This window comes from Emys orbicularis, chromosome 3 (genome assembly GCF_028017835.1).
Source record: "Emys orbicularis isolate rEmyOrb1 chromosome 3, rEmyOrb1.hap1, whole genome shotgun sequence".
Taxonomy (NCBI): Eukaryota; Metazoa; Chordata; order Testudines; family Emydidae; genus Emys; species Emys orbicularis.
In genome coordinates this window covers 105,629,512-105,649,396 of record NC_088685.1, presented here as the reverse complement: position 1 = coordinate 105,649,396, position 19,885 = coordinate 105,629,512, and the positions used below count along the sequence as shown (strand labels likewise).

The window sequence follows — 19,885 nt, the reverse complement described above, 5'->3', positions numbered from 1 at the left end:
AGCTGTAGGAAAAGCAACCCTTTTTCTGCTCTTTTGTTTCTGTTGGCACACAAGGGGTTATTTGTCGGGTTTCTCGCTCTCACACTGGAGAGGGAGAGGGAGAAAGAAGGGGTGGAGCTCAGACTTGTAGTGTAACTAGATATGAGACCAGCAGTATAAACTGACAGCTGAAAGAAATCACAGATTAAGCCAGCTGCTGACAATGGCTGGCCCAAAGACTCTCTTAGTGTTGGAGAACTTCATAAATGGTAAATTTGTCCCTTGTCCCTCCTACATAGACTCCTATGATCCATCCACAGGAGACGTGTATTGCAGAGTACCAGACAGTGGCAAAGAAGAGGTGAGTACAGCAGCTTCACTAACGGAAGGCGAAGAAAAAATGGGAACATAAATAACCTCAGTGAAGTTGTTTGTGGGGTGGAAGGTGGAGAAATCAGGAAGAGGATTGTCCTAGTGATTAATTGTTGATATTTAAATGAATAAGTGCTTAACATTACTACAAGGCCAGGTAACATTGCTCCGGGAACAAATCCTTTTTGTCACACTGTTCACTATTAAAAGCTATGGACCAGGTCCTCAGCTAGTGTCAATCAGTGCAGCTTCAATTACTTCACTGGAGGTATGTCAATTACACCAGCAGAGGATGGAGTCTTGCAGAATGCAGGTTGAAGGCAATGGTCATATCAGCAGTTTGCAGATGACAACACTGGAGTCAGGAAAAAAGGGGCTGTTCATCCCCCCTTCATGAACAGCCCTGGATACACTGTATCCAAATGAATATCTTCTCCCTTAATAGCTTTAATTTCTACTACTCTTTCAAAGGACTTTGCACACCGGGGCTCTTTCTATGAAACAGGATCAAAATCTTACAGCCTTCCTGAGGTTTGATCTCTGCAGATGGATGTTGAGCGTTTAGAACATTGATATTGCAGGCGAAAAGGTAACAAATCGTTTTAGTGCAGCTGCATGAATGTGATTTCTTTACAGTGCAGTAGCCTGCTCCAATCAACGAGAGCAGAAATGCAATATTTCTTTTCGGCTCTACAATTAATCTTTGCTGCATGTTTTTTGCCACATCAATTGTTAGGGCAACGAGACACTCATATTGGAAACTGCCATTTACTTTATGGCAAAGTACTGTTTATAAGCAACAAAGTTAGAGGTGTGTACAATGTAATGCACTGGGTTCAGCGAGGGGACAGATGAACAGAAAGGAATTATATTACACTCCAAAGGCTTTCAAAATGTTGACTAATAAGTGCTCAATATTGTTTCATTTTCAGAATAAGTGGTCTTTTTAAAAGACTTTTTACTGTACATGAATCTCTTTCACATATGTATCAATCATGTTGATCTCATTTTCCTTTTTCAGCAGAAACCTTTAGCACCATAATTTTGGTTGGGTAAATATTTGCAAGGTGCTGATAACTAATGGTTAAAGTGTAACCAGGCTGGCTTTGCTAGAATATGCTTAATGTAAAATCATGTCAGTCCAAAATCTCTTTGTGCTCGAAGAATTGTTTCTTTCATGCATAAACACTACATGGGTCCCCATTCTGTTTATTCACATAAGTAGACGCACAAATAATTATAACAGTAACAGGGAGATTTGTGAGCATGCCAGAAGGACCTAACAAAAATAGGTTGAGGCATCATAGCAGGCTAAATTCTAGATATCTAAGTGTACGGTAATGCATATTTGAAGGAACACTAACTTCTCATTCAGTTTTCTGAGTCAGCTGCAGCATACACCTTAGGAACTATACTTAGGCACCAATCAACTTAGTGATGTTTTCTGCTTAGGCCTGTGGGCTGCTGAACAAAAGTGGGGAGGCTCTACAAAGCTGGGAGTTAGGGGAGGGTCTAGAGTCCTCCAGTGGAAAATGTTGAAATACCAGGTGCAGTTGCCTGCATTTTAGGAGAGATATTAAGACATTTAAAAATGAAAATAAGCACCTACTGTATTAGATTTCAGTACTGGGTCAGTGGCCATATGAGTAGGGCTATTCACATGCATAAGGGTTCGCAGGATTGGGCCCATATTCCCCACTGGACATGCGCATATATAAACATTCAAACAGCCAAAATCAAACTTAACCCTACTAAGTAGGTTATTCCCCCTCATTCACATACAGGAACACATACAGGTTCCCATGGACAACTAGGTCTGGCAAAACCCCTTTATCCTAAAGGATCTTGTCCTCCTACAATTCCTGATGGAGAGAAACAAATTTACTTTACCGTGTGTACTTTGGCTAACATTTTAACATCCAGCTTTTTTTTAATTGTGCTTTCTCTCTGGTTTTTAGTCTGTTACTTATACTTTCTTATATGGAGGAGGAGGGCAGGGGAAGTATGTATGAAAATAAAAATAGGTTTATCATTACATTTTGATTACACACATTGTCTTTCTTGGCTCAATTGTTGTTTTTTCCCCTTCTCTCTCTGATTCTTTCCCTCAGTCAACTTCAGTCTATTTTCTGTATAACTCTTTGCACCTTCTCTCTCACTGTATTTCTACCTCCGTACCTCTTCTTCCTTTTCCTCCTCTTCCTTTTTGTTTTCTCCTTAGACTAATTCCCTTCCATTTCCTTCTCCCCATCTCTCCTCCTTGCCCCTACATTTTTTTTCTTTTCCTCAGGCTGTCTTCCCCTCTCAGCCTGGGAGAATCCCTCTGTAGTGCTCGCACCCCATCCCTATATAAATCACCAAAATGTTCAGGGAGAGGGGAATCTCTCGCTGCTACATGGGGCAATTCGTTCTGGATCAGGCAGCTTCCTCTTCTGATGAGCTACTGCACTGAGGCATACAACATGGTGTGGAAGTGGCAGCGAAAAGAGGAAAGGGAGAAGCAGCCACAGCAGCAGGATGGCACCTAGTGGTGGAAGGGTGAAAGAGTAGGTTATTTTAAAAAAGGAGTTGGAGGTGGGTCAATGCAGTCAAATGAATAGGGAGTCCTGAGCCCTGTGTTCTGTTCCTGGCTTAGCCAGTGACCTGCTGTGTGACCTTGTGCAGGACACTTCACTTCTCTGTGCCCCTATTTCTTCTAGCCTTTGTCTCATCTGTTTAAATGGTAAGCTCATTACCTCACCATAATGTGTGAAAAGGAAAGGTATGTTACAGGGGACTTTGATTTGAGTGACACATGTTGAATCCCGTCAGCAGCTATGCAAGCAGTAGTAAAACACCATTAGAGTTCATAGAAGATAATTTCCTAACATAAACTGTATTGCACCCAACCCAAGGCAATTCTATTTTGGACCTCATCATGACAGATAAAGATAAATTAATCATAGGACTGGAAGTTAGTGGTTACCTTGATACCAGTGATACTGACCTGATTACATTCAGTATGGGCAAAGAGAGGGCAGTCCCAACCTGTGTGTGCGCGTGCACGTGCCTTTAAAAAGAGCTAATTTCCTAAAGCCGAGGGAAATTGTTTGGGAAGAAAAATATAGACAGAAAAATGTGAATGAATATTGGGAACGCTTTAAGAATAGTTTATTAGATGGCCAAAAGTCATGAGTCCCCAATCAAGAAACGAAGCCCATTCTAGTTCAGTGCCAAAGTGAGGGCAGTAATTAGAATAAAAAAACACCCTATAAGAAATGGATAAAAAGAGAAATTGATAGCAGTCGTTATAAATTAGAAGCTATGAAGTGTAAAAAATAGAAAAGGGAAGCTAAAGACACCAGGGAAAATTCCATGGCTGGCAGAGCTAAGGACAATAAGGAATTTTTATATATACTAGGGACAAAAGAAATCCTATAAAAGGTATACACTCATTACTATATGGAGATGGTGAAATTGTTGATGATTCAGAAATATAATATTTTTTGTATTAGGAAAGAAGCAGGATATCATGTACTTATATCGTGAGGATGATGAACAAAGGATAATGAACAACATTATTAACAAAGGAGGATGTTAAAAACATCTGTTAGGGATAAACATTTTTAAATCAGCAGATCTGGATTAATTGCCCCCAAAAGGGCTAAAAGAATTGGCTGAATAGATCTCTGGCCCGCTGATTTTCATTTTTATTATTGTGACTGTGTACCCCATAAGGCTTTATGGGGGGGAGGGTGCTTATAAATGTATGTATGACATAACTGGAATATGTTTTGTGCTGCCTGTGCCATGTAATATATCTCCATAAAGGTTATGGTCTACTATATCTATTCATCCTATTTGTACATATATATCATTTTCTACTTGAGGTTAAGAATATGGGCTGTATGCTTGCTTGGTTTCTAAGTAAGCTTTGTGAGGCATTTGGTCAGCTTCTTTAGGAAGGAATTCGCCAGGTTAAGTACCTGATCAGGAAACACTTGGGGAACAATGCATCTTGGAATGCTCCAATCCACATAAGAAGTCTTCCTGGAGACATGCAAGATACCATGTGGACAATGGCTTCAGCCTGTAAAGACTGAGTCATGCAGGGACATGTGACTTGCCCAGGTGACTCCAGAACTCCATCTTGGAGCTGGACTTTGCATAGGAGGGAGGAGGGGGGTCTCCACCCACAAGAGAGAATCTATTTAAACCCGTGGGAGACCCCTCCATTTGGGGGTCTTCAGCTGGCTAAGGAAGGAGCCTCTCCACCCCCCCAGGATACTTGAAGGGAACTGGAACAAACGACAGTAACTACAGGGGGTGTGAGTGATTGCTGGACCCAGGCTAAAAGGAGATTAGCCTGTAAAAGGGAGCATTCTGGAACTGGTGAGGAATTTATCTGTATTTAGTTTGATTAGACATAGATTTGCGCATTTTATTTTATTTTACTTGGTGACTTACTTTGTTCTGTCTGTTACTACTTGGAACCACTTAAATCCTACTGTCTGTATTTAATAAAATCACTTTTTATTTAGTAATTTACTCAGAGTATGTATTAATACCTGGGGGAGCAAACAACTGTGCATATCTCTCTATCAGTGTTATAGAGGACAAACAATTTATGAGTTTACTCTGCATAAGCTTTATGCAGGGTAAAACGGATTTATTTGGGTTTAGACGCCATTGGGAGTTGGGCATCTGAGTGCTAAAGACAAGCAAACTTCTGTGAGCTGTTTTCAGGTAAACTTGCAGCTTTGGGGCAAGTGATTCAGACCCTGGGTCTGTGTTGGAGCAGATGGGAGTGTCTGGCTCAGCAAGACAGGGTGCTGGAGTCCTGAGCTGGCAGGGAAAACAGGAGCAGAGGTAGTCTTTGCACATCAGGTGGCAGCTCCCAAGGAGGTTTCTGTGATTCAACCCGTCACAATTATATCTTGGAACACTGGAGAAATTCTTGAAGGCTGGAAGAGTACTAATGTGCTAATATTCAAAAAGGGCAAGCAAGATAACCCAGTAACTATAGCCTGATATAAATCCCAGGCAAAATAATGGAAAAGCTGATGGGGGAATCAGATGATAAAGAATTAAAGGATAGGTATATAATTGATGCCATTTAACATGGCTTTATGGAAAATAGGTCCTGACAAGCAAACCTTATTTCATTCTTTGATGAGATTACAAGTTTGGTTGATAATGGTAAGTGCCTAGATGTACAAGACTTTTGTAAGGCATTTGATGTAATAGTGTATGACATTCTGATTAAAAAATTAGCACTATACAATGTCAATAAGCAGACATTAAATAGACTACAAACTGGCTAACTGACAGATATCAAAAAGATAGTCATCAATGGGGAATCGTTCAACTGGGGGTACTTTTAATGGAGTTCTGCAGGGATCAGTAATAGGCCTGATGCAATTCAAAATTTTCAACAATGATCTGGGTGTAAATATAAAATCACTGCTGGTAAAATTTGTGGATGACACAACGATTAGCAGAGTCAGGACGGGGCAGTCGTACAGAGCTATCTGGATTGCTGGCGAAGCTGGCCCTATTCCAACAAAATGTTTCAGTACAGCCAAATGAAAGTAATATCTCTAGAGGTAAGGAATGAAGGCCTACGCAATGCGGGCTCTATCCTGGAAAGCAGTGACTCTGAAGAGAATCTCAGAGGCATAGAGGACAGGTAACTGAATGTGAGCTTCCAGTGTGACGCTGAGGCAAAAAAAGGGCTTCATAGAGTCATAGATTCCAATATCAGAAGGGATCATTGTGATCATCTAGTCTGCTCTCCTGTACCACACCGAACTTCCCCAAAATAGTTTCTAGAGCAGATCTTTTAGATAAATATCCAATTTTGATTTAAAAATTATCATTGATGGCGAATCCATCGTGACCCTTGGTACATTGTTCCAGTGGATAATTACTGTCACTGTTAAAGATTTACATCTATTTCCAGCCTGAAAAAGGGCTTGTCCAGGATTTGAACACAGGACTGCTTATACCCTAAGTGAGAACCATACCCCTAGACCAACAAGCCATTCGAAGCTTGGGTGATCCTTGGATGTATAAGTAGAGAAGTAGCACACAGGCGTAAGGAGCTGATTTCACCTCTATAACTGGCGTTAGTGATACTGATTCAGGAATCCAGTTCTGGTGTCCACATTTTAAATGTTGAATAAATGGAGTGGGTATAAAAAAAAGAGCCACAAAAATGATTTAAGGGCTGGAGAAAATGCCTTACAGTGAGAGACTAAAGAAGCTCAGTCTGTTTAGCTTATCAAAAAGAAGACTGTGAGGTGACTGGTTTACAGTGTATAAGTACCTACATGGGAAGAAAATACCAGGTATTAAAGGGCTGTCTAATCTAGTGGAGAAAGGTATAACAAGAACCAATGACTGGAAGCTGAAGCCTGACAAATTCAAATTGAAAATAAAAATGTGTGCCTTGACAGTGAGGGTGATTAACTATTGGAACAAGCTACCAACTACATCTCTTGATGTCTTCAGAACAAAACTGGATGCTTTTCTAGAAGACATGCTTTAGCCAAACAGGGCTCAATATGGGGGTAACTGGGTGAAATTTAAGAGCCTGTGATACACAGGAGATCAGAATAGATGATGTAATGGTTCTGTCTGACCTTCCTCCTCAGAGGTTGGCAGAGGTCAGAGAAGGTAATGGGGGAGGCACTGCCTCAAATGAGGGACCTGCATCTGCAAAATGTACTGCAGTGTTCCTAGAAGGAACTGAGATAGGCCATATATGAGGCTGCCTCTGGGATGCTGTGTACTGTCCTGGGCATCTCGCACTAGTAAGAATGAAAAACCTAAGCGCTTTGGAAGGGGAGATAAATTCTCTTGGTTTGGGGCATAAGTGAAGTTCCAAATGACAGGATTAGCATGAAACTTTTCCTTTGGGCAGGTTATTTCATAACTGTATTGCTTGCACTTTCCTCTGAAGCATCTTGTTTTGGCTACTGCTGGAGACAGAATGGTGGAGTAGATGGCCCACAGGTCTAATCTGGTATGGCAACTCCCATGTTCCTAGACAGATGTCAGGAAACTGGAAGGAATTTGTAGAAGCACCACTGCAATGATTAGCCAGATGAGAGGGACTGACATACAGGAAAGATTTTAAAGAACTAAATATGTTTCATTTGTTTAAATGACTGGGACAAAAGGAAAAGAGAAGTAACTATCACAAAAAAATGGAAGGCTATAAGCATCAAGAAGTGATAAAAAACAAGTATAACTGGAAGAAACAAGAGAGTTAAATTTTAGGCAGAATATCAAGAAAAAATGCCCTCTTAATAATGTTGCTTAGATTGTGGGTTGTCTCTTGAGAAGATTGAGGGATGCCAAACTGGACACACTGCCTGAGACTATAATGTAAGGCAGGAACAGCCTTCTGCAAGGACAAACTGACTCAAAAGATCTTATTCTCTCAAATGTCAATGGCTCTATTGATTGTTTTCCCCCCATGAAGCACTCTTGAAGTTTGCCATCTCTGCTTTATTCTTTCAGGTAGAAGTTGCAGTCACCGCTGCCAGAGATGCCTTTCTAGGCTGGTCCTCCAAAAGCCCTCAGGAAAGATCTCAGATAATGAACAAGTTAGCGGACCTGATAGAGCATGACCTGGAGGCATTTGCACAAGCAGAATCAAAAGATCAAGGTAAAGGCACAATTTGTCCATCTCTTTGGCTGTCCGTCCCCAAATGAGGTTATAGAGAAGGAGGGTCTTGTTAAATATCACAACTGAGTCACAATGGCCAGGTCCTATTCTTGACTCTAATGCAGGCTGTCGGTGTGATTGGGTCAGTTAGAGCCAAATTTTTAAAGTTGCCACAAATTTTGTGTGCCTAACTAGACAGTCCCTGGGTTTGATTTTCAGAGGTGCTATGTTTCTAAAGTTGGGCACTCAATACTAGAGGCTGGTTTTGAAAATGTGGGCCTCTTAATTCCTCCATGCCTCTGTTTCCTTCTCTACAAAATAAGGATGGCAATACCTGCGGCACAGAGGGGCTGAGGCTAAATTTAATCAATATTCATAAAGCACTTTGAGGTCCCCAGACAGAGGATGCTGTCGACGAGCGAAGCATTACCAGTCCTATGGATGTACTATAAAATCATCTATCTAATCTATAGTGGTAGTGGTGCCTAGAGGCTCCCAGACAGGAATCCAGGACCTCATTGTGCCAGGCACAATGTGTGCACACACGACAAAAACATGGTCTCTGCCCCCAAAGAGCTTATAATCTAAATGGCTGTTTATGCTATAATTTGTACTTATGCTATTCACGATGCTTTCCAGGCATCAAATTACTTCACCATTTCTCATCTCCAACAAAGTTCTTCCCTAGGTAGTGGGTAGGAATCCTAGTTCAGGGCTCCAGTTTGATTTGGAGGCTCTTCAGGGCAGATGCTTGTCTTCCTGTGTGTTTACAGCAGTATGCACACTTATGGCATTATATAAATGTTAGTTTTTCCCCTGGGATAAAGTGCATGATAATGACACAACGGCACGCTTGTTACTTTTCTCTTTCAGGAAAAACAATTACATTCGCTAGAACAGTGGACATCCCACGGGCAGCATACAACTTCCGGTTCTTTGCATCTTCTGTCCTTCACCATACCACAGAATGCACTCAGATGGACCACATGGACTGTATGCATTACACCGTGAGAACTCCAGTAGGCATTGGTGGGTATTCTCAAAGGACAAATGCTGAAAAGCTTGGCAGACTGTCTGCCAAGAGAGGGGAAAAAATAAGAAAAAGGGGGGCCTTGAGCTCTGCTGCTTATTTTTTTTAACTTCAGGCAGCATTTTCAAGGGCAAGGGGAGAAAGGATTATCATAAAGTTAATGTTTACTGCTTCTAGATCCCATGCTAAGCTTGGATACTCCACTGTGAACTCTGGCACCTGCATACCGCAAAATCAGTGAACAATTACAACATTTATCCTAAAAAGTTCCCTCTTCCCACCGTAGGACATTTCCCATCCTCAAAATCTTCTGTGAACTGGTCCAGGCTGAGGTTGATGGTGGGGTGGAAATTGTTGAAATCCAGGTGGAAGCACTTTACACCAATATTCCACATGAGGATGGACTACAAGCTGTCAGGAACAGTATCCCTGATGAGGCCACAGCACGCCTGGTGGCTAAGCTTTGTGACTTTGTCCTCACCCACAACCATTTCAGATTTGGGGACAACTTATACCTTCAAGTCAGTGGCACTGCTATGGGTACCTGCCTGGCCCCACAGTATGCCAGCATTTTTATGGCTGACTTAGAACAATGCTTCCTCAGCTCTCGTCCCCTAGCGCCCCTCCTCTACTTGCGCTACATTGATGACATCTTCATCATATGGACCCATGGAAAGGAGGCCCTTGAAGAATTCCACATGGATTTCAACAATTTCCACCTCACCATCAACCTCAGCCTGGACCAATCCACACAAGAGCTCCACTTCCTGGACACTACAGTGCAAATAAGTGATGGTCACATAAACACTACCCTATACCGGAAACCTACTGACCGCTATACTTACCTGCCTTCAGCTTCCATCCAGGACACATCACACGATCCATTGTCTACAGCCAAGCCCTAAGATACAACCGCATTTGCTCCAATCCCTCAGACAGAGACAAACACCTACAAGATCTTTATCAAGCATTCTTAAAACTACAATGCCCACCTGGGGAAGTGAGGAAACAGATTGACAGAGTGAGACAGGTACCTAGAAATCACCTACTACAGGACAGGCCCAACAAGGAAAATAACAGCACACCACTGGCCATCACGTACAGCCCCCAGCTAAAACCTCTCCAGCGCATTATCAACGATTTACACTCTATCCTGGAAAATGATTCCTCACTCTCACAGACCTTGGGAGGCAGGCCAGTCCTCGCTTACAGACAACCCCTCAACCTGAAGCAAATACCAGCAACTACACACCACACCACAGAAACACCAATCCAGGAACCAATCCCTGTAGCAAACCTCGTTGCCTACTCTGTCCCCATATCTACTCTAGCAACACCATCAGAGGACTCAACCACATCAGCCACACCATCAAGGGCTCATTCATCTGCACGTCTACTAATGTTATATATGCCATCATGTGCCAGCAGTGCCCCTCTGCCATGTACATTGGCCAAACCGGACAGTCCCTACGTAAAAGAATAAATGGACACAAATCAGACATCAGGAATGGTAACATACAAAAGCCAGTAGGTGAACACTTCAATCTCCCTGGTCATTCTATAACAGATTTAAAAGTCACTATTCTTGAACAAAAAAACTTCAGAAACAGACTTCAAAGAGAAACAGCAGAACTAAAATTCATTTGCAGATTTAACACCATTAATCTGGGCTTGAATAGGGACTGGGAGTGGCTGGCTCATTACAAAAGCAGCTTTGCCTCTCCTGGAATTGACACCTTCTCATCTATTATTGGGAGTGGACTACATCCACCCTGATCGATTTGGCCCTGTCAACACTGGTTCTCCACTTTTGAAGTAACTCCCTTCTCTTCATGTGTCAGTATAATAATGCCTGCATCTGTAATTTTCACTCCATGCATCTGAAGAAGTGAGGTTTTTTACCCACGAAAGTTTATGCCCAAATAAATCTGTTAGTCTTTAAGGTGCCACCGGACTCCTTGTTGTTTTTGTGGATACAGACTAACACGGCTACCTCCTGATACTTGACATATATATATCCATTATTTTTGGAAAGCTAGCCACAAGATGGCACTGTCACGTCAGAGAAAGTTTGAATACATGTGTGACGGGTTGGATCACAGAAACCCCCTTGGGAGCTGCCACCCGATGTGCAAAGACTACCCCTGCTTCTGTTTTCCCTGCCAGCTCAGGATTTCAGCACCCTGTCTTGCTGAGCCAGACACTCCAGTCTGCTCTAACAAAGACTCAGGGTCTGAATCACTTGTCCCAAAGCTGCAAGTTTACCTGAAAACCAGCTCACCGGAGTGTGCTTGTCTTTAGCACTCAGATGCCCAACTCCCAATGGGGTCTAAACCCAGATAAATCCGTTTTACCCTGCATAAAGTTTATGCAGGGCAAACTCATAAATTGTTTGCCCTCTATAACACTGATAGAGAGATATGCACAGTTGTTTGCTCCCCCAGGTATTAATACATACTCTGAGTAAATTAGTAAATAAAAAGTGATTTTATTAAATACAGACAGTAGGATTTAAGTGGTTCAAAGTAGTAACAGACAGAACAAAGTAAGTCACAAGCAAAATAAAATAAAATGCGCAAATCTATGCCTAATCAAACTAAATACAGATAATCTCACCCTCAGAGATGCTTCAGTAAGTTTTTCTCAGACTGGACACCTTCCAGGCCTGGGCACAATTCTTTCCCCTGGTACAGCTTTTGTTCCAGCTTAGGTGTTATCTAGGGGATTCTCCATGATGGCTCCTCTCTCTCTGTTCTCTTCCACCCCTTTATATATCTTTTGCATAAGGCGGGAACCCTTTGTCCCTCTGGGTTTTCACCCACCCCCACTGGAAAAGCACCAGGTTAAAGATGGATTCCAGTTCAGGTGACATGATCACATGTCACTGCAAGACTTCATTACTCACTTGCCAGCACACACATATACAGGGAGACTCACAGGTAAACAGCCATCTGCAGACAATGGTCCTGGTTAATGGGAGTCATCAAGATTCCAAACCATCATTAATGGCCCACACTTTACATAATTACAATAGGCCCTCAGAGTTACATTTTATATTTCTAGTTTTAGATACAAGAGTGGTACATTTATACAAATCAGATGATCATACTCAGTAGATTATAAGCTTTGTAATGATACCTTACAAGAGACCTTTTGCATGAAGCATATCCCAGTTACGTTACATTCACTTATTGTCAAATTTTTCTAAAACTATCCCAGTTACATTATATTGACTTATTATCAAGTTTTTATAAAACCATATAGACTGCACAACGTCACAACATGCATCTGAAGAAGTGAGGTTTTTACCCACGAAAGCTTATGCCCAAATAAATCTGTTAGTCTTTAAGGTGCCACCAGACTCCTTGTTGTTTTTGAATACATGTGTTGTTTTAGAGCTATATGAATAATGGTGCAAATATTTTTATACCAGTTTGATTATTTAATACATTTGTTTAATAAATTTGACCTGTTTAGTTCTCTTCCCATGAGAATCTGAGTCTTACTGACCAAAAATACTCTCAGACATCAAATTTTAAATTCATTACATGTGCTTGTGTTGGAACTCTGTTCACTCTCATTCAATCATAAGAACGGCCATACTGTCCATCTAGCCCAGTATCCTGTCTTCCTACAGTGGCCAAAGCCAGGTGCCCCAGAGGGAATAACAGAACATGTAATCATCAAGTGATCCATCCCCTGTCCCCCATTCCCAGCATCTGGCAAACAGAGGCTAGGGACACCATCCCTGCCCATCCTGGCTAATAGCAATTGATGGACCTATCTAGCGACAAGGAGTATCACATGACCAATCACAACTAAGCATCACAGCTTGGGTTTCAAATATTTGTGATAAATACACAAAGTAAAAATATTCATGAAGATAGTAATTGAATAAATTTAAATAGCACTGCAATTTGAGGAAGTCAGTCTGTTCATTATTATTCTGGACTAAATTCATCAGGTAAATTATTCATTGTGCATGATGCACTCAGCTCTAATGTTTGACAAGAGCCAGAAGTGGCAATCGATGCATATTTGTTAAACAAAACAAAAATTTTCAATTTGCATATATCATTGAATTGTGAATTCTGAACACCTGGACCTGTCTGTAGAGCATGAAAAAGCTCCTACTTCAATATCTCTCTGCTACGCTGGGACAAAAGTACACCACGAATCAGTTGTCCAGTTGAGGTGGTCAAATATATTTGCACTGTAAATGTTTGGCATAGTTTAGACAGGTTATTTAGAAGGCGTTGGCCATTAGAAATGGCCCTTATTGTAGGGTTCACTGTACCATTAAGAATAAGGTAGGGGTGTAAAATTTCCTTTATTGTCCTGCCGTACTGAAGCTTTGGCTTCCATCAGGTTAGGAGGTCCCAAGCCTGGGCATCCGATTCAGATCTCCATTAGGGTGACCAGACAGCAAATGTGAAAAATCGAGACAGGTGGTGGGGGGTAATAGGAGCCCATATAAGAAAAAGACCCAAAAATCGGGACTGTCCCTATAAAATCGGGACATCTGGTCACCCTATATCTCCTGTCCCAATACATTTGGCCTCTTGATTTTGTCCTTTTCTTTTTTCCTTTGTAGCTGGTTTAATAAGTCCTTGGAATTTGCCACTTTACTTGCTCACCTGGAAAATAGCCCCAGCCATTGCATCTGGAAACACTGTCATCGCCAAGCCCAGTGAGATGACGTCTGTCACTGCTTGGATGATGTGCAAACTTCTGGATAGAGCAGGTAATTTGGAAATGCCTTCAGCACAGGGACCCCTGCTGTCTGTTGCCTCCTTTGTTGCAGAAGTTGGAAGGTGCACAGTGAATGAGGCAGGGGATTGCGGGAGGATAAGGAAGGTTACAGGGTTAAGGCAGTTGAATTCTGCCCTGGAGAACTAAATTCTATCCCTGCCTCCCTCCTATATAGGGTGACCAGATCACCCAAGTCAAATATCGGGACGCCGGGGCGGGGGGGAAGGAGGAGGGCATGGGAGGGGGGGCAGGGCAAAAAAAAAAGTGGCAGAGCAAAAAAAACCCCCCCCCCTTCCTCCACAAGCGCTGGAGGGAGGCCTGGGGGAAGGGCGGGGCCAGGGTGAGTGAGAGTCCGGTCTGGCCCCGAGTGCAGGCAGGACTCAGTCGGGCGGTAGGGAGAGTAGGGGGGTGGCCCGCGGGGCCAGGCGGCGGCTGTTCTCCCCCCCGGGCAGCGGGACTCGGGAGCAGCCGCTGCTGCAGCTCCCACTGCCGCGGGGGGAGGAAGCGGCTGATGGCCAAGCTCGGCGGCTGCGGCTCTGGCACCCCTGAACCGCCCGGGCCTGTTGCGGGGACCCAGCAGCGCACACGCTGCGCCCAGCCCCTGGCCAGTCGCGTCTGGGCTGCTGCCCAGCTGGTGATATTCCGCGGCGGCCCCGGAGTGGGGGCAGCAGGCCCCAGCCCCCTCCGCAGGGGAACGAACGGGGCTGGGCTGCCAATGCCTCCGCCCCGGGGCCGCCGCAGGATAGCACCAGCTGGGCAGCAGCCCAGACACAACTGGCCAGGGGCTGGACGCAGCGTGCGCGCTGCTGGGTCCCCGCAGCAGGCCCGGGCTCGGGGGCGCCAGAGCCGCAGCCACCGAGCGCCATGGCCGCTTCCTCCCCCCGCAGCAGTGGGAGCTGCAGCAGCGGCTGCTCCTGAGTCCCGCTGCCCAGGGGGGGAGAACAGCCGCCGCCTGACCCCACGGGCCGCCCCCCTACTCTCCCTACCGCCCGACTGAGTCCTGCCTGCTCGGGGCCAGGCCGGACTCTCACTCACCTTGGCCCCGCGCTTCCCCTGCGTCTCCGGGGCCTCCCTCCAGAGCTTGCGGAGGGAGGAGGAATGGCGAGCCTGGGGAAGAGGCGGGGATTTGGGGAGGGAGCCAATGGGGGGAGGAGGGGGCGGAGTCGGGGGGGGCGCGAGCACTTCTGGGCTCCGGAGTATTTGCTTGTTTGTCCAGTGTCCCGACCGCACATCAGTCGGGCCGCGAGACAAACAAGGAAATATCGGGACAGTCCCGATAAAATCGGGACGTCTGGTCACCCTACTCCTATACCTTCCCTCCCCTTGCCACCAGCTCCTCATCCCCATCTATTCCTTTCACCTCACCTCTGCATTCCATTTAGGCTGTTTCTCCCTTCACAGTGCTTGGGCGCCAGCAGGGGGAAAGTGGAGAGCATAGGAAAAAGTCTCTGTTCTCAGTTCCTGTGCCTGGTGCCACATTGGTCCCCAGTAGCTGGGAGCAGCAATTGCAGAGAAAGTGCTGCTCTGCCCCTGCATCCCCAGGTTGAAACATGCTCAGTACAGCTGGAAGCTTCAGAGAATAGAGCTGCCAAACTCTAAGGCTGTGTCTTCACTAAGAAAAACTGGCTACTTCCAGTTAACTAACACAAGGTAAAATCCTAGTGAAGACAAGGCACTTAGTGGTCCTCATACAAATTAGCAGGTCAAGTTAATCCCTAGGCTACCCTGTAGTCTTCAGTTCCACCTGCTAACTTGTGTGAAAGCTGCAAACGCCCTTCTCTTCACTGATTTTAGTTCATGTTAGCCAGCTCGAGTTAAGAATACACTTTTTTTCCTAGTAAAGATTCACAGTTAACAAGCCTCCACTGACCATGTGCAGTCTGTGATTTTTTTCAGTGTCTTATAACTTGTTCTGATGGGCGCAGCTTTTCACAGCACCAGCAAAAGGCACATTTCTGACATCAAAGGGACTTCCCTGCCAAATTTCAAGTCCCTCTCCCCAAGTATGCAGGTACTAGAACTTCCCGAGAAAATGGTTGAAGGAATATCTTTAACATAGGCAAAACAATGAGTTTTTTCTTAAATTAATTATCAGAAATGGCTGAACTGTTGAATTGTTTTTGCTGAAACTTAAAAAAAAAACAGAAAAAAAAGAAAAATGTATCAGCCTAAAGCAGACACCCAGCATGGAAAATTTCAGACCTAATGGTGAAAGTTTGGCATAAGTTATAGCCCACTGAAAACTGGGCCTTATAATGGGAGGTGTCAGGCAACCTTAACTATTGGCAGAGCTACCAGCTCCACCTGTACTAATACAAGAACAGAGATTAAAACCCAATAGTTCAGTGTTTTATCTAGTTATTTCTCCTATTTTGCTCAACCACTCTTAAAGTCAAGGGCATCCTCGTTAATGTGTAGCACTATTATTAGTAGTTTGCTGGCTTCTGAGGGGAGTGCAAAATTAACCTAACTACCTCAAAGTAAAGGACATGAGTGTTTTGTGTGTTTGTTCCCATGAGGAATCCCACCAGGGGTGGTGAACATTGTGTTTGGAACTGGCCCCAAAGCTGGGAGGGCTATTGTCTCGCATCCTGACGTGCCACTGATCTCCTTCACTGGAAGCACGCTCACGGCCCAGCACATCAGGGAGACGAGTGCCCCACACTGCAAAAAGCTCTCTCTGGAACTGGGAGGCAAGAACCCTGCAATCATCTTTGAGGATGCTAATCTGGACCAATGCATCCCTACCACTGTGAGATCCAGCTTTGCAAATCAGGTAAAGGGAGATGCTCCTCTCTTCACCTTGTTACACATTAAGTGTGTAAAGAGCAATGTGTGCGTGCCCTTGTGCTTGTCTGACTCTTAAATAGTCAACGGTATTTTGTTAAGATTCCATATCATTAGCAGAATGTAAGTAGAAACGTATGAAGTTGATGTTTTCATGAATTCATGAGCAGAGATACAATGATAGTAAATAATTTGATCTTCTATAGTGTCTTTCATTCAAATATATCAACACACTTTACAGTCCTCCATAGGAAACAAATTACTTATTGACTTTCTAGGAGGATAAGTAATTTATCTAGATGGAAACAACTGAGAGATCAGGTGACTTCCCCAGAATCAAATGAGTTTATACAAGAGACGGGAATAAAACCCAGGAATTCCAGTCCCCTGATCCAACTAGTAGATGCTCCCATTCTTTGTGAACATCTTCAGCAATGATCAGCAAGCCTATGAAAATTATTTCAGTGGGTATGAAGATAACTTGGCAAGTCAGGGGGGAAAAAAAGCATTTCCATGATGTCAAGGTAGTGATCATTCAGACATGGAAAGTAATGTTTCTGTGAGAAGTGTTGGGGAGGATAAAAAAAACAAGACTTAATAATAAACTCAACAGTCAAGATGTCTACATCCCTTATTGAGTGACTGCATGATTTTATTATTGTCCCTGTGTCCTCTTTCTCCCCTTCTCCCCTCCAGTCTGTTTAGGACTCTCAATTTTGAGTGTCTTTAAATTTAGTTTGGGCTCTTTGTGGGGTAGGGACTGTCTTTACGTGTTTTGTGAGGGGCCTAGCACATTTCTGGGCACTCAGAAGTAACAGTATTGCAATAATTGACAGTATTTTTGTTTCTCTCCTCATGTTTGATAGGGTGAAATCTGTCTTTGCACCAGCAGGATCTTTGTTCAGAGGAGCATTTATAATGAGTTTTTGAAGAGGTTTGTAGAAGAAGCCAGAAAGTGGAAGGTTGGGAGCCCCTCAGATCCCACATCCAGTATGGGGGCACTGATAAGTAAAGAACATTTAGAAAAGGTAACTGCAGAGGAAATCCTGCCTGAACTATAGTCACATTTTAGAGATCCAGAAAAGTTGACTTGTGTATGACTGGGGTGAGGACCATGTCATCTTCTGTGTTAGTACCATGCCAATCGCACTGTCATTTCCCCATAAATGATCATTAAAAGTGTCTGATGATTAAGGTATCTGCTGTGTATGGGTTAGGTTCACATCGCCCCAGGAAAAATAAAGTCTGCGAACAAATAATTTTAAACTAAGCGGTCAAGCTGTTATTGTGAAAGTACTTAAATGAATCTAACAGTGCCAAATCAGGCAACATTTTCATTGACTTAAGTGTTGGGCCCATAGCGATGACTTATTTGCCTCATAAAACAAGGTGCATTTAGATTGCAGTATATCTGATTTATAATGCAACTACTGAGGAATGTAAAAGCAGAGTTTATCTGGGATACTGAGTGGCTTTGGAGGAATTGGTAATGGTATATACATGGAGACTGGTAGTCCACAAGTTCCAAGAATTCCGCTTAGGCCATGAGTGGATGACAGTAGTTACCATCTGGTGGCTGTTGGGTGGTTGATGTGAAATGAGTATAATGGTCTCAGTCAGTGTTCTGGAGATCAGGTGTTCATATCATAAAACCCACTGATGCAAACGGCATGCGCTGGTAACATGCTGACAAACTCGCACAAAAGAGAAGGTTCAAATAGGCAAAGAGACTGATCTCTTCCTCTGGGCCCTAATGCTGGGCCCTCCAGGTCAGTGATGAGACATATTGGTGGATTACCCTACACTGTCGCTGTCTATGCTGTACCTGTTCTGTGGCTACATGGAGGACTTGAGTCCCAGGGAGTCTCTCTGGGCACCTTTCAGGGCTTCTTTCACACAGAGCATTTAAAAGAAAGGAGCGAAAAAAAACTCAGTGATTTATTTGTGGAATTCCTAGAATGGGAGAAAGCACCCAGTAGTTTCAAAGCTGTAGATAGAACAAGATCAGTAGCATGACCTGTATGCTCAAGATAGCATATGATAGCAGCAACCACATAAATTGTTGTAATGGTTTATTGATCGTGTTTTCTGTTGTGCTCATCGCTGTAGCGTCTGAGTACTGTGACAACATGTAGTGAGCTTCCTTGTACGGTAGGAAAATGTAATCGCTCCCATGTGACACAAAGGGAAACCGAGGCAAAGAGAGGTGTGGTGTGTTGCCCAGGGTCATAGGGGAAGTCTTTAACACATAAAGGATAGGAGTCAGGTCTTCTGTGCTTTAATAATGTGACTATCGTTCCACCCCTTCAAAACGTATTTAGAGGAAGGAACAAATTCATGTTTTGGCTAGCAGGTTAATGAGAGAAAGGGAACAGTTTATTTACAGGGAAAAATGCTCTGACTTCTTTTTACATATACTTGGCTGCAAAACCTAGGGAATGAGACCCTGTCATTGGCAGGGGGAAAATGCCAACATGGATCAGTGGGAAATGCTCCTAGATTCCCTGTTGATTTATCTTGTATTGAAAATGTGAACTTTACAGCATTTTCAGTCTCCCACATTGACGTTTTGCCCTCCCCCAGGTAAAGAATTATGTGAAGAAGGCTCGAGCTGAAGGGGCTAGAATTCTCTGCGGAGAAGGAGTGGATTCTTTGGCTCTTCCAACTGGAAATCAGAATGGCTATTTCATGCTGCCTACAGTCATTGCTGAAGTCAAGGATGAATCCTGCTGCATGCAAGAAGAGATCTTTGGTCCCGTGACGTGTGTGGTACTGTTTGACACGGAAGAGGAAGTGATTAAAAGAGCCAATGGTGTCAAGTATGGCCTGGCGGCCACAATATGGTCAAGCAATGTGGGGCGTGTTCATCGTGTGGCGAAGAGACTGCAAGCTGGCCTGGTGTGGACCAACTGCTGGCTAGTCAGGGAACTGAACTTGCCATTTGGTGGGATGAAAGCCTCAGGGATAGGCAGGGAGGGAGCAAAGGAGTCTTATGAGTTTTTCACTGAGGTCAAAACCATTACAATAAAACACTGAAATTTGCCCATTAAGTATTTTATGGCAAAATAAACAACCGACATTTGTGCTTACAAACGTCTCTGGGATATACCAAGAGATCATGGCCTGCTTATAATTAATTTTTATAGAAATCCATTCGTTGATAAATACCAACTAAAGCTTAAGATGCTCAGCCCCACAACTGGCAGCAGAGAAAGTAGATTCTGTATCCTACCCAAGCCACAAACCTGATTCGCAGGGCTCAAGGAGATCTTGAGGATTCCAAAGTTAATTCACCATCTCTTTCTCAAGCT

General features: G+C 43.7%; 1 protein-coding gene across 3 annotated transcripts; it reads left to right on the top strand.

Moving 5' to 3' along the window:
* The first annotated feature begins 202 nt into the window (after positions 1-202).
* On the top strand, positions 203-19,610 carry ALDH8A1 (aldehyde dehydrogenase 8 family member A1). Of its 3 annotated transcripts, XM_065402176.1 has the most exons (7): positions 203-340; positions 7,858-8,005; positions 8,879-9,034; positions 13,630-13,779; positions 16,307-16,563; positions 17,441-17,602; positions 19,158-19,610. In XM_065402176.1, the coding sequence occupies exons 1-7, from the start codon at positions 203-205 to the stop codon at positions 19,608-19,610; spliced, it is 1,464 nt and encodes a 487-aa protein (XP_065258248.1). The 3 variants fall into 3 exon arrangements, with proteins under 3 accessions (XP_065258248.1, XP_065258249.1, XP_065258250.1); XM_065402177.1 differs by lacking the exon at positions 13,630-13,779; XM_065402178.1 differs by lacking the exon at positions 17,441-17,602.
* The last annotated feature ends 275 nt before the right edge of the window (positions 19,611-19,885 follow it).